This window comes from Melanerpes formicivorus, unplaced genomic scaffold, assembly GCF_026170545.1.
Source record: "Melanerpes formicivorus ecotype bairdi unplaced genomic scaffold, bMelFor1.0.p_v2 SCAF_1, whole genome shotgun sequence".
NCBI lineage: Eukaryota > Metazoa > Chordata > Aves > Piciformes > Picidae > Melanerpes > Melanerpes formicivorus.
Window position 1 is genome coordinate 28,871,317 of NW_027142353.1, and position 25,066 is coordinate 28,896,382.

At 43.9% G+C, this 25,066-nt stretch overlaps 1 protein-coding gene across 9 annotated transcripts in view; it reads right to left on the bottom strand.

Moving 5' to 3' along the window:
- Positions 1–25,066, bottom strand: part of MAP4K4 (mitogen-activated protein kinase kinase kinase kinase 4) — a 187,406-nt gene that overhangs the window by 89,677 nt on the left and 72,663 nt on the right. For all 9 annotated transcript variants that reach the window (XM_068138285.1, XM_068138275.1, XM_068138265.1 and 6 more), the window contains exon 3: positions 12,547–12,603. In XM_068138285.1, the coding sequence (XP_067994386.1) occupies positions 12,547–12,603 (57 nt within the window). The remainder of the gene's footprint in view (positions 1–12,546; positions 12,604–25,066) is intronic.

Sequence of the window (25,066 nt, forward strand, 5' to 3'; positions counted from 1 at the left end):
CTGAAGTAATTTCTCAAGCAAGCAAACAGATCAAAAATAGCCTGCTTACACAGTGGAAAGAATCAGAGGGTGGAGGAATCCCTGCAGAAATCTTTACGCTCCACTCTTTACTCCTAAATCTGCAGGTGTGGAGCACTACAAACAGTCCCTCAGCAACTGTCACAGGAAGATGAGCTGGGCTGTTGGAAAGGTGCTACAGCCAGCTTTCCTCCCAAGTTCACAACGCAAAGGGATGGCTGAGAGAGTGTGGCTCCCCAGGCTGGAACCCTGAGGAATGCTGTAACCGCAGGCCAGCTCCCAGCTTCTGCCTCTCCCACTCCCTGCCCTGCCTGGCTTCTTTTACCCACCCCCTAGCCATCTTTGGCTGGGTGAAAATAGTAGAGAGCTAATGTGTATTTAAAAAATAAACAAATAAATATTTCTTTGACAATGGAGCTCTCTGAAGTGCAGTAGCAGCTAGACATTGAACTGGCTTTGCTGTACTGTAAAACCACCTCTCAAGGGAGAAGTAAATAGAAAACCGGGAAAACCCACAGGCACCTATTCAAGGAGGAAGCACTCCTATAACCGCAGGATGCCATCTCCTTTCTGTCCTGCCAGCAGGGAAAAAGCTTTTCCTGAATTTACACGCCCATCGGTTTATTCGCATTTGTAGGCATGGGAAAGAGAATGAGTTTTGCATTAGAGTGCTGGCACATGCATTTTTACCAGAACAGTGCAAATTCTTAACAATTTGTTGGAAATCAAGACTAGGTTAGGTAGATTTCCCAAACTCTTTTAACTAGAATTGAGGAATAGCAACAGTTCTGAAATAGGAATCAGTCTCACACTCTGTAGCTCTAATTTGAGTCACTTGTTTGACAATGCAGCCTGCTCTGATCTATAAATCGGTGTAACTCTATCATTTTAAAATTGACTCAAGGCTTTACATTTAAACAAAGTGTGGCAAAGTGCCACAGCAAGAAAGGCAAAAAAGAAAAATTCAGACTGAAAAATAACCAACTCATTTATAAAAACAGGTTTGACTCACAGGCTCAGAGCAAACAAACACCAGTAAATTCTAGAGAAAAGGCCAGTAAGGTAAAACATGCAAGAGAAAAATAAAGCCCTCCTTAATGGTGCTGCCTTTCTATCGCTGTTTCTGCAGCAGTGACTCATGGCTGCCTGCAGCCCTGTCCAGGAGGACAGGTTAGCACAGAGTGAGCCAAGCAACCAGCAGCCATCCACAGGGAGGAATGCTTGCTTTCCCTTCTGCACATGGTCTGTTTGGTTAGTTACATTTCCATTTGGTAAAATATTCCATAAAATAAACTGATTCTCAGGAATCATGGGCACTCTCCTTTCTTGCTCTCACATGCAGAGCCAAAGTGCTTTGCCAGGCTGGTAACAGTTATCTGAATGTCCATGGGCTGATGCATTTACACCAGAATTTCTACTTAGCTCTTATCATCTCTAAAATTCAGTTCAGGAAGAAGGAGCTATAATGTAGAATATCCCTGCCCTAGTAAACAGCACAGAAGCACTTCGTACACCTACTGACATGCGAAACAACCCCGACAGATAATTTGTGGAACTGACTCCTCCACTATGCGAGAGGGACCCCATGTGAAGGCCCACATCATCCTGCAGAACTAGGTGCAAAAGAGAGCAAGCTGTTGAGCTCTCTCCATGCCTTCTGCACCAGCAAAGCACTGGCTAAAGAAACTACTATTTCACCCGGCGGACATGAAGTAAAACACAACATGAATGTGCTTGCTCCCCACATCGGATCAATAGCTGGTTCTCCTACCAGCTTGCTCACTTCTTATAGACATACCTGTCAGATCAAAACATTTGAGGAATAGAGCCTAAGACACCCAAAAAAAAAAAAAGACCACCAAATGAAAAAAAAAACCCCACAGAACAAACACCCACCCACAACACAAACCAACCAAACCCAACCACCCTCAACATAGCAAACACAATCGCCATAAGAAGAGGACACCTCCTTGGCCAGATTCCTATCAGTCTAATTGTGCTCAAAGCAAGGTCTTACCAAGAGCTGGTAAGGACAGGACAGCAAAATCAAACAGTGTGCTTACTATGAAGCACCGTCTTTGCAATTTAATGACAACACCTTTGCACTTTTATTTAACTGTAGAAAATGTTCTCTCTAGAGAGGATACACACAAAGCACCCTCAATGGGCTTTCATCCCTTTGTCATTAAATCTGTCTACAGGAATGTCACAGGCCCATTGTTGGAAAAGACTTGAGATGCTTCTAGGCTCAGGAGAAAAACAGCACTTTGTCCTACTTTGATCAGCTGAACTAGCTTGCACAGCATCTTCAAAGCTCTTTTAACACTTAGCTCAGACATGTGCTTCTGAGTGCATATTTAAGAGTGGGCACAGAGGGGAGAACACCTTCCTGCTGGGCACAAGGGGAGTGTTCACTGTGGTTACAAGTCAGCTTAGAGTACAATGAATTCCTAGGTCCTTGAGGATTAGCACTCACTCCCATGATCTCTAGATTCAGGAGCTGGGCTTCAAAACTGCATTTTAGCCAACAACTAACTCCCTACACAATCATTAGAACTGTCTTGTAAAAGAAGCACTGAGGAGGGACTTAGAGCAAATACTTTCATCTCATTAAATGTTGGGAAACAACATTGCTATTTTATATTTATATATACATATGCATATTAAAAAAAATAAAGAGGGAGAAGGACATCATCTGGGAAAATCTCAAATGTACAGTAGTATTTGTGGGTCCACAAATAAAGAAAGAACTAAAGGGAGACTTAAAAATGCTTAAAAGTAGCTTGCTTGTGCTACTCTGCACACATTCCTATAGCTGCAGCATTCACTGGGAAGTCAAGAACTTTTTCTTTAAAAAAATAAACTGTAGATAGATAGATAGAGAGAGGGATATATATACACAAACAAAATATGTACTTCTCTGTCCTGATTTACTGCAAAACAAAGACCAGCAGACTGATAATGGACAGTGGCTACGGTCTGCTCACCACGCCCAAAGCAGAGGCTATAAATTTCAGCCTCTCCCTTCTCCCTCTCCCTGCCAGTTTTCAGACAACTTGTTGGGACTTTGTACCTTTGGAATTTCTCCTCCTCATTAAACGTGGTCAAAGTTGGGCAGTAGATCCAAAGGGTATTTGGTGGAAAAGAAGGCAGGACATAGGCACCACCACAGAGAACGCTCATTTCCTTATGAAGTTAAGATAAAAATACTGAATGTCACAGCAAAACAGGAGCCCACAGGCAGGTGCAGTTTACAAAACTGCAATTAAACACAATCATTAAGGATTTACATTTTTCAAGCAGTTATATCTCCTTTAACATTAACAGAAAATTACTTTTCCTGTCTTTGATCATAATCCCCAAGTCAGATTTTAACACTAAACACCTCTGAAGCACAGCATTTTATATTGGACCAGGGATCTCTTGCTTGCCTATTCAGGCAGGACGAAAACACCACAAACCCAGGATTCAGTCTAGATATCCATTACAATGAGAGCAGAGTGTTCTGTCACAATCTTCATTGGCTTTATCCTAACCAAACTGGCAAAAGCACGTGAGCTTTAACACTGGTTCATAGGGTTGCCTTGTCATCCTTGAGTGGACAATACATCTGGTGCACCAAGGGTAAACTGAGCTGTGCCGTGTGTCTGCAAAACATAACCCAATACTTTTTGCTATTATCTGCACACGAAGCGTTTCTATTTGCCATCAGAACTGGATTCTCTTCAGAATGCCTGAACAGAGCTCAGCCCTCAGAAGGCAGTAGTCCAGTGCCTCTGTCAAGGCCACCTTCGTGAGCACTGCTCTTGGCTTGGAAGAAAAGCACCACCATTCTAACTTGCACAGGCTATCATTACCCAAATTCATGTCAGTGCAGGTATGACCACTGAGTTAAACACCGTGATTGTAAAGGTATCCACACGCCTGAGCCTTCACCATTACTAGTCTCAAGGTCCAGACTTCCCTAACATAGATAGACGCTATCAGTCATTCATATACATATGAAATCACACTATCATCAGTGACTTCCTCATCAATGCATTCTAACAGCAGGTCTCCAGATGACTGCAGGTACCAAGCTTAAGGACTGAGGAGAAACAGGCATGAGTATTGCCCACTTGGACTGACTGGCAGACCCTAAAAGCTGGAATTCAAGCATCCCTCCTACTCATTACAACAATGGTAACAGACTTCAGTAGCTCAACTAGATGACTTATCCTTTCCTTCTGAGTGTGTCAATGCAGTCACACACTAAAGGAAAGAAATTTTCATGAAAAAGTCCAGACTTGTCCAAAGAGATCAAGACTTGCAAAGAAATCTTCTTAATACACAATCCTGAGCTTCCGACAATGGAAGTCAGCTGTAGCCTACACATCCTTCCAGTTTCCATTATGGTCCAGTACTGAACATGTGCTTCCACATACTCCACAACTTAATGGACCTGGAGGGGAATACTGTGACTGAAGATGAGGAAAAGGCTGAGGTCCTGAACACCTTCTTCGCCTCAATTTTTAACAGCAAGGCAGGAGGAGTTCAGGACGGGTGGCCTCCTGAGCTGGGCAATGGGGTCGGGGAGCAGTGTAGTGCCCTGGAAATCCATGAGGAGTTAGTTCAGGACCTGCTGAGCCACTTGGACACTCAAGTCCATGGGACTGGATGGGATCCATCCTAGGGTGCTAAGAGAGTTGGCAGATGAGCTGGCCAAGCCACTCTCCATCATTTTTCACCAGTCCTGGCTCACCGGTGAGGTCCCAGGTGACTGGAAACTGGCCAATGTGGTCCCCATCCACAAGAAGGGTCAGGTGGAGGAACATGGAAATTCCAGGCCAGTCAGCCTGACCTCAGTGCCAGGGAAAATTACGGAGCAGATTATCTTGGGAGCAATAACTGTGCACCTGAAGGATGGCCAAGGGCTCAGGTCCAGCCAACATGGATCTAGGAAGGGCAGATCCTGCCTCTCCAACCTGATCTCCTTCTGTGATCAGGTGACCCGCCTGGTGGACATGGGGAGGCCTGTGGATGTGGTCTACCTGGACTTCAGCAAGGCCTTTGACTCCGTCCCCCACAGCAAACTGCTGGCTAAGCTGTCAGCTCGTGGCTTGGACAGCAACACTCCGTGCTGGGTTAGGAACTGGCTGGAGGGCCAAGCCCAGAGAGTGGTGGTGAATGGTGCCACATCCAGCTGGCGGCCAGTCACCAGTGGTGTCCCCCAGGGATCAGTACTGGGCCCCATCCTCTTTAATATCTTCATTGATGATCTGGATGAGGGGATTGAGTCAGTCATTAGCAAATTTTCAGATGACACCAAGTTGGGAGCAGATGTTAGTCAGTTAGAGGGTAGAAGGGCTCTGCAGAGGGACCTCGACCAACTGGACAGATGGGCAGAGTCCAATGGGATGGCATTCAACAAGTCCAAGTGCCGAGTGCTGCACTTTGGCCACAGCAACCCCATGCAGAGCTACAGGCTGGAGTCAGAGTGGCTGGAGAGCTGCCAAACAGAGAGGGACCTGGGGGTGCTGATTGACAGCCACCTAAACATGAGCCAGCAGTGTGCCCAGGTGGCCAAGAAGGCCAAGGGCATCCTGGCCTGCATGAGGAATAGTGTGGCCAGCAGGAGCAGGGAAGTCATTGTGCCCCTGTACTCCGCTTTGGTTAGGCCGCACCTTGAGTACTGTGTCCAGTTCTGGGCCCCTCAGTTTAGGAAGGACATCGAAACACTTGAAGGTGTCCAGAGAAGGGCAACAAGGCTGGGGAGAGGCCTTGAACACAAGCCCTACGAAGAGAGGCTGAGGGAGCTGGGATTGTTTAGCCTGGAGAAGAGCAGGCTCAGGGGTGACCTCATTGCCCTCTACAACTACCTGAAAGGTGGTTGTAGCCAGGAGGGAGTTGGTCTCTTCTCTCAAGCAACCAGCACCAGAACAAGAGGACACAGTCTCAAGCTGCACCAGGGGAAGTTTAGCCTCGAGGTGAGCCTTCTTCACTGAGAGAGTCGTGCTGCCCAGGGAGGTGGTGGAGTCACTGTCCCTGGAGATGTTCAAGAGGGGACTGGACATGGCACTTGGTGCCATGGTCTATTTATGAGGTCTGTGGTGACAGGTTGGACTTGATGATCTTTGAGGTCTCTTCCAACCTTGGTGATACTGTGATAATCTTGTACTATGAAGAAATCACACACTGAGAAATCAGACAAAGAAGCAAACATGCATGAATGTTTCACAGCTGTCTTTTTTCTCCCCATTGCCATTTTTTTCCCTCCAACCATGCAGTATCAGTGTGAAGTTGCTCTTTGATGAGACACAGCAACACAGAGCCCTAGTGTTCCCCCTGGTCAATCCATGTCGCACATCACTTCTCAAGCTGCTTGATAACAGCCAAGGCTGCCCTCACCTCAAACTTCATGTGGAATTTCCTATTCAACCTCCCCCTTACAGCTACATCAAATCTGACATCTTCCCCTTCCCAAATAAGCTCCTCCAGCCTGACAGACTTGCTAACCACCCCAGGATTCAGATTAAGGGAGTGAAAGTTTGCCCTTTATCCAACCTGATGCCACCACTGCTCCAGGAAAGTTTCTTGGAACATGTCCAAAAATCACAGATCTGACTCAACCACTGCTCTGTCACCCAAGGACAGGGTGACACATCTGACACTGTTAGCCACCCCTCCCTCCAAGAAAGGCCCTACACACAGCTCTCACCCTGAAGACAGACAGAACCACCTCTGCCCAGCTTGAACAGGGGTCTCACAGTAAAACGAGCAGCATGGAGCTGACAGTGGTTGCAGCAGAGCCCAATCCTTCATCGGCCAGCACTGCAAATCTTGCCCTGTACTGCAGAGGGCTGAGAAGCCCTGCGTCAGTGCTGTGGTAAAACAGGTGGAAGAATTGTACCAAGCTGCTGGTTTAGGGGATGCACCAGAAGTAGATGGATAATGTGAAATTAAGGAGGGAAACAGTTATACAAGTGCCCTGCAGTTGAAAAAGGCTGCGCCACTGGCTGCAAGACTACTGCAGCTCATTTTGACCTCCTCCTAGACCAGATGTTACAGCTCAAACGACCACTCTCCAGCTTTGCTTTCCTGTGAACTGTAATATAAAGGTTCCAGTGGCCTTTCTTTTTTCCCTGCCCAAATCTCTAGAAGAGACCAGAGGTTAATCAGCTTCAGGAGAGACTGGACAGCAAGGCTGTTCACATTGTAAATACCCTTCCTATGTACTCCTTTTTTGTAGAACTATTCTTTACTTTGCCAGGTATCCATTTAACCAACAATGATAAAATTTTGTACAGACTAGCAGCAAGCAACCTCACATCTGACAGACAAGCAAGCAGGGTGCCAGTACTCCTCATGGGAACAATCAGGATTTTTAGGTCCATTTTTAGATTTCCCCCAATTTATATCTAGAGGAAGGATCATGGCAAAGGCTCTTGGTAACTCTACTGGTTTCGGGTTTGTGTTGGCTAATTGCGAACAGCAAATGGATTGGTACGTAAGTACATCTGGAAGCTTCACAACACTAAGACAGGCGAAGCCAGGTAAAGCCTTCATGTGTCCACATTAAGAAGCCAGCCCATATGCAGCTTCTCCATACTGGCTTGACCCAGTTCTATTGCACAGTCCTAGAAGGATCTGCATTTCCCCATCTTCTAGAATGAGGCATCACCTTCTAATTTTTTCCCCCTCTAAACAGATGAAAATCCATGGACCATCTTTGGGTTCTCAAAATGGAAAAAACCCAACAACAAAAAACCCACACACATACACATAAAAGTTAGGGCAAACTTTTGGGTTTTATTATTTTTGCTTTCCCCTTATTTTGCCTGTGTGCATGTAGAAACACAAACACCTTTTTCTTTATCTTCATTCTTTCTCAGATTGCTCTTGGGACAGTGGACAGATCATCCACATGATCACAGTTTATAGCATCAGGTAGGCCATAAGACATAGACTCAAAAGAAACAAAGTGACTTGCCTGCTACAACAGAAAAAAATGCAGTCAGGAAGATGGAAATGAATAATTCAGGTAACCTTTCCTGTCTAGGTAAGGGAGATGTGCCACGTTTCTCCGCAGGCCTGAATATTTTGAGCTGGGGTTGTTAATTTTTCTGTGGAGCACGTACAGAAAGGGCAACACAGGCAAGCACTAAGAGCAATCCAGCTTCTTTCATAAATCAGCAGGATACAGTATCCAGTTGTTTACTTAGTATAATTTCACACAGACTAGACTGGACAAGTCATGAAACACTGGGCACAAGAGCTGAGAAATGCTGCTATTAAAAAGGCATGCAGAAAACTTTCCCAAGGGATGCCAAGAGTGTGTGTGGGAAGAGGTAGGAGGAAGAAGCAGCAGTGTAGGGGGTAATAACATGCAGAAAAGCAGCAATTGTGTTTTTCCCTCAAAATCAGTTGCTAAACCTTTGAAAGGAAAAAGCATCGCTGGAAGGGGTAACACAGAAGCGACACTGGAAACAACCATGCAGCTGCAAAGAAAGCCTCCAAAAAGCAAAGTCAAGCCATCTGTTTAGAGTGTAATGCAAGTTAGCAGCTTAGATATAGGCAGATTAGCCAAGTATACTTTACAAAGTTTTTAAATTCTATTTGCTTCACAAAAAAAATGGATTCTTCTAACTAAACTGCGACTGCCAAATCTTACAGCATACTTGTGTTGCATCTGATAACATCAGTCACAGCTCACTTGGTATCCTACAGTGCTGCATACCAGTACACAGCAAGGAGTTCACAGAAACTTGACAGCATGGCCAGTGAGTGGAAGGGGTCAACACAGACTAAACACTGCCTTCTCCAAAACAATGTCCCAAAAGGAACAGTGGCTCTGCAAGAGAAACATTAAAGAGAGACTTCAGGAATCTCTCAGCTAATGCCTCCCCCAACAACACACACGTGCAGCCAGAGGTTTATCCTACATATGTACATTTTTGAAAACAAAATTTTAAGTGTTTCTGCACTGGTAGTTTGTATTGTTTTCCTTTTATGGTCATTGGGCTCGTTCCAACAACAGAAGAGCTTTCAATTGATGAGGACTGCTGCTTTTCTGGTTTCAGCTGTTCTGTGCTACAGCAACATTTTTTTCACCCTACATGTGTTCTAGCTTCACACTCACAAAGCGAAAATAGGACCTACATATACACCATTCTGTAGGAAGACTTACAGATCTTCAGATCTTACAGTCCTTACTTTAGTACTGTAGATCTGAAGATTTATGAAGATCCACGCAATCTTAAGTCTTTTCTTAATTTGTTTAGAGAGCAGGAAAGTGGAAGAGACAGGAAAGTTTCATGCATACCAACAACAACCCCCCCAACATTTCAAGCAGCAGTACTAACTAGTCATAACATATTCTAAGATCAAGCTGATATCTTCAGCCCACCTCCTCTTTTCTCATCCTAACCACCATTCTTTTCAAAATTAAAATCTAAACATAAAACCACAAGAAAAGCTGAGACGGATGAAGAGTCTTTCCACAGTACCATGTACAATAGTGAGCTGTAATGGTGCTTCCAGCATCTCTCCTTGGAGGTTATACTACCTTGCTTTCTTGATGTCAACCAAAACTTCTTAAGAAAAGCCTTCACTCTGACTTTGACACCCTTTCTGTTTGGATGATCAAGGTTTTACAGCCCAGAACTGATGTAACCTCACTGATCCTGAGCAATATGTGAATTGTAGAACTGGGGCCTTGAAAACTGAAAACCTGGAGGGTGCCCACAGAGCATGCCAACACATTAAGCTTTCTAATTTGTTAAGCATTTGGCAAAACAAGCACTGGATCAGAGGTATCCCAGAAGAGAGTCCTGTGTCTCTTCTCAAGGCAGGTTAGACAAAACAAGCAGATACCCTCTACTGCACTGCTTGTATTTAGGCAGAACAGCATCACACTGCCAGACAAACATGTGCAGAGGCACAAATCACTAGAGTTAGCCGCTCACCCAAAAAATCACAGCTTCAGGTTTGTGGAAGTTTCTACTCACGCCTGTTTCCCCATGGGCACAGACAGTCACCAATAGCCTATAAAAGTAGCTCCTGTAACAGTCACTTTTGAAGCATGCTAAGAAGGTAAATTTGAGGCTGTTTTTTTCTGCATTTCTTTAGAAGCAGCGCTGAACGCAGAAGTCACCATCCCTTCTATCTCTGTCCCACTGTCCCCACAAGCTGCTGGGAGCTATAACGAGAATGGAGCTGCAGAGCCCACCACCAAAAGGAGATGTTCGTGAAGCCATCCCTTGAGGAGCTGAAGCCATGGCCATCTCTAACGGCAACATCAGTTTGAACTACTGGCCCTTCTCCCTTACAGCCATCAGCAGCTCTTTTCCAGTTGCATGCCACCTTTTTCATAGTGACAGTACAACTGTTGTGCTAAACCAGACCAACAAACCAATGCAAGTTATAAATAACCAGGGGAAAGGGAAGAGTGAGAGTATTTTTAAGCTGGAACTGGGGCCTGTTCACTGATCCAGGTCACCATATGGCCCTGGGGCAGTTGTGCCGGCACAAGTGTTGGGAGACAGGCGAAGAAAAAAACAGGCAAGAGTGGATAGGAATATCCTACTGACACATCTGCCACTACGAGAATGGTACATGTACCATTGGTATCACCCACGCCTGCTGTTAGCAACAGTACCATCCATGCCTGGTGTTAAAAAGTAGAGCTGACTTAGCACAACTTGGAAGACTTTACACCACATTTGTAGCCCCTGCAGGCTCATTACTTTGGAGGAAAACCACATGAGCTCCAATGGTAAGAACAACAACACTTTTAAGCTGCATGGGGCTAACATCTCCGAACTCCTCCCTGTGACTGCCCTTCAGCCCCTTTAAAAGCATGAGTTTGTGAGACAAAAGATACATTCCCAATATACAATCAGCTTTACAAAACCAGCCAAAAGCTACAGAATGTTTCAAAACATAAGCCATCCCCTGCAACATGAGCTAAGCAACAGTATGCAATTTTCAACTGTTTCCCTTCTGCTGTGCGATCTCTCCATTACAACTGTTTGTGATTAATATATGCTATTTAAAAAAAAAGGGACTGTGTAGTACAGCCAATCTTAATGTCATGGAAGAAGACTTCTCTGTGCACAGTCCAGCAAGCTGCTCTCTGTAAAACTACGGCACAAATGGAAACATTTCTTTGCTGTGCAAAGAACATTCACTGTGTGTCAATGGACCTTCATTCTTCACTGGTTTGTCTGCTTGTTAACGGCAGCAAAAGAGCAGTGCCTTCTCATGAAGGTAGCCTTTGAAAATCTCCAGCTGAAAACTGATTTTTATCAGACCATCTTACAATGTCTTGTGTCTAGCTCTTGGCAGACAATAACAGCTTTAGTCAGAGAGCAGCAGTCACACTGCCCATCGATCACAGGGAGATTCAGAGATATGATTGAAGTTCTATCAGTTGACCTAACCCTGTTGTCTTGTTTTCCTCTGTCTCCTGTCTGTTTACCCATTACACCCCGGACAATCACCCAGGAGCTTGTGTCCAAGGCCTTTTTTATTTGTTGACACCTATATAAACATTAAAATATAAACCACTTTGCAGCAACATGCTTGTAGGAGTTTTGCTCAGTATTACCCTTGCTCTATACAATGTACATGCATTAATATAATTATTCCCCTAGTACCTACATATGATTGAGGAGTTCAGAAACATATGACACTTGGTTTGAAGAAGCACAGCTTTTCTTCACAAATACGGTATCAGCCAACCACTGCAGGTAATACATGGGAGGATCTCTCTTGATTTTAGATCTGAAGTTGTTATGCTAATTTGCAGATAAACCTCTATAAAATGCAAATAGAATCAACACGGGGAAAGCCCATGCTTTTCCTGATCCATTTTTGAAGACTTAATTTAAACTGCTTTTCAAACAGCACAAACTGCAAGACTCCCAAGGATCCAGATATAGGCATATATTTTTTTTATTTCTTTGACTGGGTTCAATTCCTGTCTTTCCCATCTAAAGCTCCATAGTAAATCCCCCTGGGTCAGTTACAGCTACTACTTTACACTGCTGAATTCTGCCAGCATCTGCATTATCATTCCTGCAGATGTTTTTGGTTTCAGTTTCTTGGAATTTTACTATACCCATTCCTTTGAATAAATGCATACCCTTTGTAGACTGTACCAGGGAGACTATTGTCCTCTGCATCAAGTGGGCTACTCACCTTCTTTTTCAGTAAAAGCAAGATGCTACACTTAAGAGACAAAAGTGGGAAGTAGGGAATGTGACTTTTTTTCCCCCCTCTTCTAAGAAATTTCTGAAAAGGGAGTGCTACATGAGTTCACACATCTTGGAACTAGCAATGCAATTTGTGAAGGCCAGAGGCCCCAGAATACAAGCACACAGAAATCTTGCAAAGGGCATATGGGCTCGATAGGCCCAGTCCTGCAAGCAGAAAGCACATGTTCACATGCAACAACCATGCCCTTCGACATAAAACTAAGTCAGATGCCATGTCTCATTGTTGAATTTTACACATACTGCTAATGAAGTAGAATGCTCTCCTACTCACCTCAGTAACATCCATGACTTTGATGGCTGCCAGTTGACCTGTTTTGACATGTCGACCCTGAAGAAGAGAGAGAACAGTCAGCACCAGCATTTCACCCATCCCATCAGCATACGCAGAGCAAAACATTTAGACGTGAGTACTGGCCACTGGGTTTCCCCCAGCTGTGCTGGGCTCTTCTGATACTTCATATGAAAAACAACAAACACTCTACATGACTTTAAAAAAACAAGTTTCTTTTTAAAATGTTCTTATACAATCTTAGAATCCATTTATTTTTCACCACATTAAAAATGTGACTATCAAGATTAAGCACAGATTATGTTCACAGCTTCCCCTCCCCTTTAGCAAGGCTCCCAGCCAGTAATGATAGTTTATTATCATGCCAGAATAAACCCCACATATTGAATATTTTATTTCTATGCACCAGTGCCTGGTACATGGGTGACATATTACTAGGTAAACATTAACGTGCTTAAGGAGTTGCAAAAGACATTTCTCTCTGGTTTGGTCTTCACTAGTAAAAAATAAAGTGTGGTTTCTTCAAGTAATGCCTCAGATCTGCAATAGCTCTCTTCACCTTTCTGGCCATAGTTAGACAAGAATAAGATATTGTCTCCCTTCAGCTACTCCACCATAAGGGTTTCTCAGTATAGCTGGACCTGAATTAACAGACCTCAGCTCCTGTGGTGGGGAGCTCCTATCCTTCTTTCCCCAGCCTCCCTCCAGCCTCCTGTCACATATTTCTCCTGGGAGCTCTTCTGGCACTCATCGGATCATATGATAAGCTGACTGAGATCACTAAAATGGCAGAAAGTAAACACAGAAAAAGCCAACTGTGGGGTGGGGCAGGGGATTGCAGATCAGGAAATTAAACTGGTTTGCTCTGCAGTCGGAGCAGAGCCAGAGCTGGCAGGATGCAGATCACACAGCTGGGAGGCAGGCAGCATGACGGGCCAGGACCGGCTCCTCCAGCCCTAGTGGGCTGTAACTCACCTCAACTGACTTCTGACAAAAATTCTTTGTTCTCCAGTATATTTTTACACAAAGTGGGGGCACACTGATCAGCTGTTCTGTTGAGGTTTTTTTCTAAACAGGCACTTAGAAATGGTCCTAGGAGGGCTATTTCCCACCTCCCCACTTTACACCCTGCAGTCTGCCCCAAAAGGTCCAGTCAAACAGCCTGGTTTTCCAATGTCTTTCCCAAGCATCATCCACACAGATTCTCCTCTGAATCAGTCAAGCTTTTCAGCAAGAGAACTTTTCCAATTTTATCACAAATAACAATTTTAAAAGACCCACAATGAAACGAGTCACTGAAGTCCCAATGACTTTACCTCCCTGCTCACCCATTTCTAAGTTTCCCGGGCAGAAAGCTATACACAGCATCCACTGCAACTGAGGGATATCACCAGTATGTTTTTTCCCTAGACTAACGTTTTCTTGTACAGCTTCATTCAAGCACTCCAAACCACCGCTCTCTTTGGAAAAATCTCGACCCCTTCACACCTTATGATGCGCTCCATGGAGCTAATGGTCAGGCATTGCTGCTGCAGTAGAAAGGATAAAATCCTGCAGAATTCTCAGCCTCTGCTTTCTTTCACAACTCTTACTGTGCTGCGCTCTCCCCTTATTAACCAATCCACATGATTTCTATAAATAAATCACTGTACTCAGGCTTCTGCCAGCTCTGTAAACTCTATTTATTGCATGTATTTCTTTTTACAGATTAGTCTCAAGCTGGTTTTGATTTTGAAACAAAGTTAGGGTCATAATACATGTGCAGTGGCCAAGACTGACCTCACCTTGACCTTACTACTTCTTGAACCAAAGCCTTTCAGTAAGCCCAGGAGAGATGAAAACTCCAGTTTCCCACCCTGGATCTATGCCTAATGACAAAAACCTGTGGTCTTCTCCTCAAGACTTACCATCCCACCAAAGGAGGAGGGGAAAACATTTTATATCAAGATAAAAAATGCCTCCTTTCAGCTCTGCCTCTTTTTCTACAGCTCTATGGAAGGACACAAAAGGTCCAAGGACACTGGGAAGCACAGTTTGAGGTACAGAAAGAATATGCTAAAGAGAGAAACAAGGACATCTCAGAGTGAAAGAAGCTGAGGAAGAAGAAACATTTTTGCAGCAGTAAAATACATTCACCACTCATTCAGCAGTAAAGCTAGGATACTAAAATGGTGGCAGAACGTACTCCAAGCAGAACTGGCACACAGAAGAGCAAAGTAGCAAGGCATCCATCTAGAGGATGTCACATATTTTATGGAAAGTTTCCTCTATTTCTTTTTAGATCTACCAACGACTGGTGAGCTTGCTATATGTCCAGTGAGAAGCCTGAAATTTCCCAGGGCTCAGTTTCACAGCTTTTCTCAAGACAACATTCCTCCTTGTGAGACCAGCCCACTTGGGATGACTAATGTGCACCAGCCCAACCATCCTTCCCCTGCAGCTTTATGGGATCCTGCTGGTGCCTCCACTAGTCCCTGTGAAAACCTGGGCCATGACAGCTACAGCAGAGCGCAGTGATTACTCATGTTTCACTTTGCCATTTCTGCAGCGGGGACGGGAAAAGCTTCTCCATAACCCTCCTAAGGGACTGGAAAGCAAGAGAACTGCAGACTGTGGGAAGCGTGGGCTGCTCAGTATCCCAGGCCAAATTTAAACCCTGGTCATTTCAGAGTATTCTTTAAAATTACTCCAGATACCCTTTTCATAATGTATGGAGTATTCACATTCTAAGCATCTGCAACATAAATGGTGGGGGAAGAGGTTGCATGACATTATATGAGTGAAGTAAAAGGACATTTTAAAAACCACGTTCTTTTCATTAATAATGTTTGTAGAGGGAGGTAAAAAGTAAACATCAGAAGCACAACATATAGGCAGGAGCAGAGGTTTTGTTTGTTTGTTTATCTGCTTAACAGCTCTGCTGGAGAACAGACTTGTCAAACTAGTGGCATGCTGGTGTAACTTTACTTGCAACACAAAACAGCTAAGTGCTCCCCTTTCAGAAAACAATCTTTAGATTTTCATAGCCAGCTTTTGCTTTGGGAAAGAGTGTCTCCATTAAAAACAATAGTCAGAAAAATTCAGAAGTGGTTAATGCTACAAAAGAACTACATAAGTCACAAATGGGAGAAACTCTCTGAACTCAATCCCCTGGCATATTCAAATCTAACTCCTGGGGCACTTCACAAATGTGGTAGCCATTAAGGCCCTGTTACAGTTTGAAGGGGGAACTTTAGCCTAGTCCCTGACTGCAAAGTCTGAAAATAAATTACCACTGGATGTAAAAGGAAAATAATGATAAGGTAATTCACTGGCTGGCTAATGGGAATAAAGAGCAGCGGCATAAACAGTTCTCTCTTTTCTTCTCCTGTTGCTTCTGCTTGCCAACTTCTCTCTCTCTCCTGTGGCCTTGCAGGGTATCTCTGTTTTGACTACTGTGTGAGGTAACAGGGAAGAGGGAGGGGTAAACTGGTCCCCTGGATCCATCCCGGGGGTTCTGAGGAGATTCTGTGTTGTTTATAAATTTTATGGGTTTATATATATAAAAAAATGTGTATTTTGTATGCATTCATTGCAATTTTCATTTTGGAGGGTAATTCTCCATATTAGTGGGGGGTAATTTCAACCCACCACAGGCCCCAATCTAGACACTATCTCAGCAACACTACCAGCTAACACTCCCGGTGGGAGAGCATTTTTCTTGCAGTACGGGCCCCCTGCTTTAGCACTGTCTGGAGTCACAGGCCCTCAGGGCACCCCAGGCTCTCCCCACCCCTCCCCTAGGCATGGCAGAGCTTCCTGCAAGCTTTGTTTCCCCGGGCAAATTGCCAGCAATTTTCATCCAAGTATCTGAAAAACTAGATTGCCACTAGATTGCAAAACATGCTAAGAGAAAACAGCACGTTCTTAAACTACTTGTTAAATACCAGATTTCATAGGCTTGGGATCACAGGGTAACTGTCCTCTGGCCAGAAGTACTGACATGAAGTATATAACAAAGATGACAGTCACCTCGAACTGTCTCCAGAGCCAACAGACTGGGAAGACTGCAAAGGTTGCAATGAGTAATAGCAGCAACTGATAGCAAAGGCTGCCCTATCTGGACTAGAGTCTGCTCCTTAGAAAGTCTCAGGGCAGGAGCTACCACAAAACGTCAGCTGCACCTGGTTCTGATCCCCATGGAAAAGAGCCCACTAAAACATTCTCTTCATTTAGAGTGGATATTAGGAAGAAAATCTTTACAATGAGGGTGGTGAGACACTGAACAGGTTGCCGAGGGAGGTCATGGATGTCCTCTCCCCGGAGGTGTTCAAAAGGCCAGGTTGGATGAGGCCTTGTGCAGCCTGGTCTAGTGGAAGGTGTCCCTGCCCATGGCAAGGGGGGTGGAACTATGTGATCTTTAAGGTCCCTTCCAACCCAAACCACTCTATGAATCTGAGAATTTAAACTATGTTAAGGTTTGTATCTACCAAAATTTCTAAACTACTTGTCATCACTATGAATCCTTCCCACTTTTCTTTCACTCTGTTCATTAATCTATTGAAATTTAAAGCATCTGCTTATCCTCCCAAGGATGCAAAATAAGAGCATTTTTAAGACTGCTACTGCACCATTCTGTTTTTAAATGGCCTGTCAGGATGAGCAAGTCAATGGAGTTGAACCTGGTGACCCCCAAATCTTGTCCTGTTCCTTCTCCCTGAATGACAGAAAGACCATTTACGTACGGTGTGTTTTAAAAAACAGCTCTTCTCAGCAACACTGCAGCAGTTAACTGTATCTTGAACTGAATCCACTACTTAAGCATATTCCCAGTCATGTCTGATAGCAATGTGCTGCTTATTGCTCATCTCAGTGGGCTTTATGCATGTTGAAAAGCACAGGGGACAAGGGGAATCCTTGGCAAAGTGCCAAGATCTGCAGAACATTATAACTTTTAAGCCTACCCACACTCTCCAAGTCAGTTAATACACCTTCTTCTTACCCCTTTCTTCTTCTGCACAGCATTATTACCATGAAATTTTGGGGTTGCCAAGGTTCAAAGGCAAGAGGTGTTATGTGCTGGTCTTCACGGTGCTTTTTTTCCTCCTAGGATGCCTTAATGTTATCAAAGAACTATGCAAATCAGATGCAAAAGAAATCCTATCAGCTCATTTAACTCCTACCCCTCACTAATTATCCAAGATAAATGTAACTCTCCTGCTAACACAGTTTCTGGATGTGTATTAACATGCCTTTGGGGGGACTGTTCCTTGAAGCTTGATGCCCAGCTAAATAGCACAGAAGCAGAATATGCGGAAACATCACACACTGAGGAAGGCAGGCAGCCTATATAACTTAGGATTTGCAAGCTTGGATTTTTCTGCACACATTTAAGGTCTCTAACCTCCCAGTATCCTATGCTGACAGTTGTGGAAAGAAGAGAAACTAAACAGAATTAAAACTCTATTTTCATTTATTTAGAATAAAAAAAACTTTATTTAGAATAAACCAAACCAGGTTGGAAGAGACCTTCAAGATCATCGTGTCCAACCCATCAACCAATCCAACCCACCCAAACAGCTAACCCATGGCAGCAAGCACCCCATCAAGTCTCCTCCTGAACACCTCCAATGATGGCGACTCCACCACCTCCTTGGGCAGCCCATTCCAATGGGCAATCACTCTCTCTGTGTAGAAATTCTTCCTAATATCCAACCTGAACCTCCCCTGGTGCAGCCTGAGACTGTGTCCTCTTGTTCTGGTACTGGCTGCCTGGGAGAAGAGACCATCATCCGCCTGTCTACAACCTCCCTTCAGGTAGTTGTAGAGAGTGATAAGGTCACCCCTCAGTCTCCTCTTCTCCAGGCTGAGCAACCCCAGCTCCCTCAGCTCCCTCATTACATTTGCTACAATGTACAATGAAGCAGTAGGATATACTCATGCTACTAAGTGAAAACTCACCACCATACCACCTAATAGTACTGCTGTACAATGCCAAAATTAACTTCTCTGTTTGCTTCTCATCTAGTTTATTCTAAACTTCTATGAGTCTGAGGCAACAGTCCATGAAGCAATACTCTCCTATTAGGGTACACACACCAGAGCAACAAATGATACCTTATTATTCCAATGAATGTTTACCATTAGCTCCTTTTGTCACTTGCCAACACAGAAGGTTGTAGACCAACCAACTTTGCACTGTGTGGTGGTTTTAGGCTATGCCTTTAAAATTTAGTTACAGATTTCGAGCAGAAAAGTAGAAAAATATAAATAAATCACTATTGGGTATTGAAAGGAAAACAAAAGATTATTCTAAACAAATTCATTGGGTAAATATCTAGAGTAAGACACGCTGTACTGTAACAATTCTTCCCTTTTCTCTTCTGATCTCTGGCTGCTTTTGCTTCACTCAGGAGAGATAGTGTGCTTTTGCTGGCCTTGGCTAAGTCTAACTTCTCTGCTCCATTCTCTTGTCCCTTTTGTACAGGGAGGTAAGGGGAGGCAGGGAGGGAGAAGCTAGTAGCTTCCCCTGGTCCTTGGCTGGGGGGGTCCTTGTGCTGTTTATTAGTCGTAAATATCTGTATAATATTGTAAATACTGTATACTTTGTACATATTCATTGCATTCCATTGTAGAGTGTAGATTTTGCTTGCAAATACAGCTTCATTTGCTTCTAACTGAGTTGGTCTGGCAAAGTTAATGTTGGGGGGAAACTTCAACCCACCACATGCTTTGAACACTTAAGACTCTACAAAACATTTCTTCCCACTCCCTGGAAAGACTAGGTCTGCCCTGTGCAAAATGATGAGAGTAAGGCTTATGGAAGAAACGTAACATGCATTTCTGACAGGCAAAATGACAGAATGGCACAAAAGGAAAGCAACCTCCCCCCTGAAAAACAAATGATAAAATACAAAATGTTATTAAGCAAGCAGTCTATCTAGTTGTGTTTGTAGCCAAAAATAATGCTGTTCCTACTGATAGAGCATTCTGCAAGCTAAATAATCATGGGCTCCAGTAATGGGGATAATTTGTAAAAGGAGATAATGTTTATCTGTCATGGAAGTACCTTCTAGAACAAAAATCAGCAAACTACCTCAGTCTAAAAGACTGGCAAGTCACTGCAGCAATGCACAAGAAGAAAAAGGCCAACATCAATGTTCTTTCTTCCTGTTATATGATTTCTAAACCCAAACCAACCAGAAGCTATTAAAGACTCCCACTGTTTCAGTCAAAGACAGAACAGGGTTCTGTGTTTTCCCTCTGTCTAGCTCTTGACATCAAATGCCTGGAAAGCAAAACAGAAAACAACATACTCTCTATCTTGCTTTAGATATCCACAGGCTCACTACTGTCTATTGAAGAAATAATAATGACAATTTACTCATACATGGTACTGCATCCTGTGAAGTATGAAAGACATACAGGTTTTTTCAGTCCCATGCTTCCAGGGACAGAGTGAAAAGACATTACCTATTAGTAAGAAAAGAGAGTTCTATGCACTGATTTTTCACTTTCATTGCTAGTTTTGTGGTAACTTTCCCACTCCAAAAGATGCTGGATATACATTACCAGAGGCATTTCCTCCTCTCAAACAGCTCATTTCCTAAATAGGACAAAGGAAAGAAATGGGAGGGGAAAAAAAGAAAAAAGATGGTGAGAAAGCCACAACTAACTTTCCCAGAATCACAAGGGGTCGATGGCAGAGCTCAGAGATGGGAGGCATCTCTACTGACTTACAGCACCCTGTTAGTCTACCTGGCCCCACCAATCAGCAGGAGATGTTTTTGTCTGATGGGAAAGGACAGGAAGAGAACTGTAATGTCAGATGCCTCTCTCCTCACCTGGAAAACACCACCAATCCCTCATAGAATCTTTGATAGATTTGCCTACGTGAGGCCTAACAATTTCATGTATTTCAGCTCACAGTCACTGATAAATTTGACCTAGCAGTAGATGAGAAAAAAGCTGAAAGAAGGGGATATTGTAGGGGAAGGAGAGGGTAAAAGGTCTAGCAGTTTAAGACTATGGCTAGCCCTACATTACCCAGTCATGCCAACCTCAGTTCATTCAGCCAACCAGGATCTCCTAAGGCTACACATTTCCCGGCTCAAAAGGCACAAAACATTCCCTTATCAAGTGTACCTTACAGATTTCCCCTTTCCTTCTCCCTCCCCAATACCAAGCAGGAAAAGACAACCAACTACAGTCCAATGGTAACACTGGCAAGCAAGGCTGTAATGCGTTTTTCCACAAGGCCTCATCTTCAGGCCATTCAGAGGGTTTTGAAAAATACACCTTGCCGAGTGCTGCCCACTTGCCAAACACTCCAGCCACCAGCTGGCTACCGGATCAAGCTTTGCTGCTGTAGGTGACCACCCAGAGCTTCCTTCCCCAGCCTGGATGCTTCTACAGGGACACTCAAGCTAACTAGCTTGAGTCTTTAGCCTGGGAATACTTTCTTCAAGGGCCATCATCAGTTGTCATCCTATTCTTCCAGCAACCACCAAGCTATGTTCAGATTTATTGACCTTCACTAAACACACAGTCACTCATTTTCTCTTGTAATAAAGTCCCCACCCTCAATATTCCTCAAAAAGGTGAAAAGCCTTCATGCTGTCTGTACTTTTTCATGGTTTTAAACATACCTAGGTAATTTAGTTGGGACACTACACTACTGAAACACACCCCAAAAAGCCCCAAACTAAAATGAAAGAATGAAACCAGAGTAGAGGCATACCTCCCACGTGGACACACTTGGCTCAGTTTCCTCTGGAAACATCAGCTAGAATCTGCTGTGTCCAGCTGTCATTCAAATCAGTTCTTCACCCTACCTTAACAGCTTTACCAGTCACTGAATCTACCCCTCCTAACTATGATTTGTCTCTTCAGACTCCCTGAAGAAGAATTCAGACCCAAATGATAAAGCATGTATTTGTAGATAAAAAATTACACAGACTAAGATACACGATTTCTCATTTTACACCTCGGCGGCCACTTTCATCACCAAATAGCCTCTGCTGGCTCTTGGCTACTGACTGAAGGAGAAGCAGGCTTTAGTGGCACAGCCACGGCAACTCCCTGCAACAGGGTTGGCATTAATCAGGTTGATGGGGACCACCGCAGGTTGTCAGAGCAAACAGTATGCTTGCCAGGTGTCACCCCACCATCACAGCCACCTAGTGCCATTTCAGAGACATGTCTGTACCCAGGCTGCCAACCTATTCTATTCTATTCTATCTCAGATCAAGCACAGCCCCAAAAAAACCCACCAGGGTCCTCACGCTGGTGGATGGGGGCTTCAAAACAAGGCATGCACCTCTTTATCTGAACAAGATGGCCAATAAAGGGCTGAGTCTCTAAATCACTTCTTCAGGAAGATACCAAAATAAGCCTGGATGAAAAGAGCCTGAGGCTGCTTCTCTTCATTCCTTTGCTTTTTAAAAGAATTCATATGGACATTTAACTCATCACCCCTGGGTGTACAAATCTGAGCCTTCCAACTGAAATATGCAATTTACACCTTGTGACCAAAGCCCTCTGCAAACCCAGGCAAGCCTAGGCCTATTTCACTCCATTCCCCATTGAGAAAGTTGCTGGGCATGCTCCTGACCAATTTAAGTATTTAAGCACTGGACAGATAGAAGTACCACTAATTTTTTTTTTTTTTTTTTTTGGGGGGGAAGAGATAGATCAAAAGCATAGTAACTTCCTGGCCCCCTCTCCTCCCCAACACCAGCGCTGATGTAAGCAGCTGCACTCTCTTGGGGGATGCTGTCAGAGGTCATACATCAGGAGCAAGGAAAACCAATCCTCACGCACATCCACCAGCCTTGCTACATTTACTCTACTGCCAAAAAATGCAACTCCAAGAAACAGGCAATGGCCATTCCCAGGCAGTGAGGGGATGGCATGGGTGGCATCCAGACATCTCGCTGGGTGGCATCCAGCAGGCACGGACAGCGTGCTTTTGGCTGTGCTATTTCAGGGGGGTGAGGGGAACGCGGGTTGCCCAAAGCACCATCCTCAAATGTCCACCAGTCTCCTGAGCTCACCATGAGGGGTATTAAATAGAATTCAACTTTTTCTTTACTTTCAAGTATGCTACACAGATGTGGAGATTATTTTTGAACATACTAAAACCTCATTGTAAGTGGGAAGGGGAAAAGGAGAAAAATTGGCTCCACTGCTTTTGTTTTCTTCTTTAATAAGTTTTTGAGTTTTCTGTTGTTTATTCAGGCTGCTGGAATAGGAGGAGTGCAACACATACTGCCACATTCGGCTGTCTCCCCTGAGAGTCTCACCTTTTGTCTAGCTTCATCGCAAGATGCTACTAAAGGCACTGTGTGGGAAGGATCTAAAGCTACCACTGGACAGCTTAAGAGTAAGGAGAAAGAGAACAATTTTCATTTGTACCATCCCAGTAGAACAATACAGCTCAGCAGAGCATGGAAGTGAGGCTACATAATGAGTTTTATTTCAAAATGGTTAAAATACAAGATTTCACATTCATAACCTTTAAACAAAAAATCCCAGAATGCTAATATGTTAAGAGTAAAGTAGAAAAGTTAATGAGCTCTTAAATATACATTACATATATATGTATGAAAAATTAAATTCCAGTCCAACTGTCAATAGTTCTCCAGTGCTACAACACACAACAAAGAAGGGCTGGAACTGTCTGGTGTAGGACTTTCCACTTTTCCTTCTGAGGGCATACAGTGGTTGGCATCGCTTTCCTTTAGCCATTGTAAACATCATCAGTGGCACATCTCCTTGCCATTATAGACTAGGAAGCTATAATTTCCTAGGCACCAACTGCTGAAGCTAAAATGCATCTTCTAGGGCACCAGATATGCCAAGGGAGTACTACAGAAGGAGGCATTCTTAAAAAGAATGGGTACTGTGGTTTATGCTGTGAGCCCGTACTTAAGAGTAAATGAAGAAAAAAATTACCAACTTGTTTGCAAGATGCAAATCACACACACGGCCTGAAGTTATGTATATTTTATTTAAACAAGGACTCACACCAGAAGACTCTTTCCAGCATTTTTACACTCTGATACCTTGCCAAGTGTATCTGTGATTCTAAAGCAAAAGAAGAAAAAAATAAATAAACCCCCCCAACCAAAAACTCAACCACCTTGTCCTTGAGAAACTGGCAGGTAGCCAGTGCGGGATCTGTAAACAGCTTTGTGTCCACACCAACTATTCTCAAATACTCCAGCAGTATTTTCAGACCTCAAACTATTTCTGCTTTGTCAGCACAGGAGCCTGCCTGACTGAGAAATTCAAGCCTGTGCTAACAACCCCTTCTATACCAGACTTGCTAACAAAGACCACACCTGTGAGGTTGCAGAGCCCTCCATGATTTTATTTAGAAAAAGAATTACCAAAGTGAACATAATTTCCTCTTGCTTGCTGCCTGGGTAGAATTTATGTTGCATTCCCAAAGCCTGTGGCAAACATGATTATTATGTGAAAAGGCCACACAACAGAAAAGCCACTTTGCAACATACTCAGCTCACAGGTTAATTCACAGAGAAGGACAGCGTTCACATAACGAAACCGAGTCTGTGAATTCTCTGATTATTTTCTTACTTAGCACTCCAGAACACACCAAGTGCCTTGCAAAAACTAGTCAAAACATGTTCACCACTCAAATAACATACTGTGGCCTTCGCAGACCAAGTTATGGCAAACAAAATGGGAAATCCCTCAAGAGGACCTGTAAAGCAAGCCCATGGTGCTGCTGCCATTGCAGCTGGTTCCCCCACCTGCACTGCTGTGTGCTCAAGGTACAAATACAATGATGAAGCAAAAGTTATTTCAACATAAAAGGATTTGTGAGATTTCTTTCTACAGGAAGACCCAGCAGATCAATAATGGGTTTTGAGACCGCTGTCACAGGCAGGACTTGGGTTTTTTGATCATGGGTCAGTCTACATGACACTAGGCCTGCTTGTGACAGACAAGGTACACTTGCTGCAAAGGGGGAAAAGGATTTTTACACAGGAGTTGGCAGGGCTCACTGGAAGAGTTTTAAACTAGACTTGAAGTGGGTAAGGGACAAAACCAGGCTCACTAGAGGTAACACTGGGATGGGGTGGCAGACCAATGTATGAGAGAGTGTATGAGATCCTTCAATCTGTGGTCACAGTGGAAGTAGAAGCTGAAGTTCCATGTGGCAACAAAGACACAATGGTTGGTGATGTCTTACAATCCATGGAAGAACCTGAAAATCATCAAGTTTGACTTAGGGCTTCTGCCCCAAAAAGGTGGCAGGATCAATAGCTCAACTGAAGTACATCTACATCAATGAATGCAGCACAGGCAACAAACAGGAGAGGGAAGCCACTGTGCATCAGGAATACTATGACATAGTTCCTACCACAGAAAAATTGTGGGGTGACTTGCACTGCCAGAGTGCTGCAATGGATGGCTATAAACTCTTCAGAATGGATAGGCAAGGAGGGAGAGGTTGTGGGGTAGCCCTGTATGTTAAGGAGTCTAGAGTTTAATG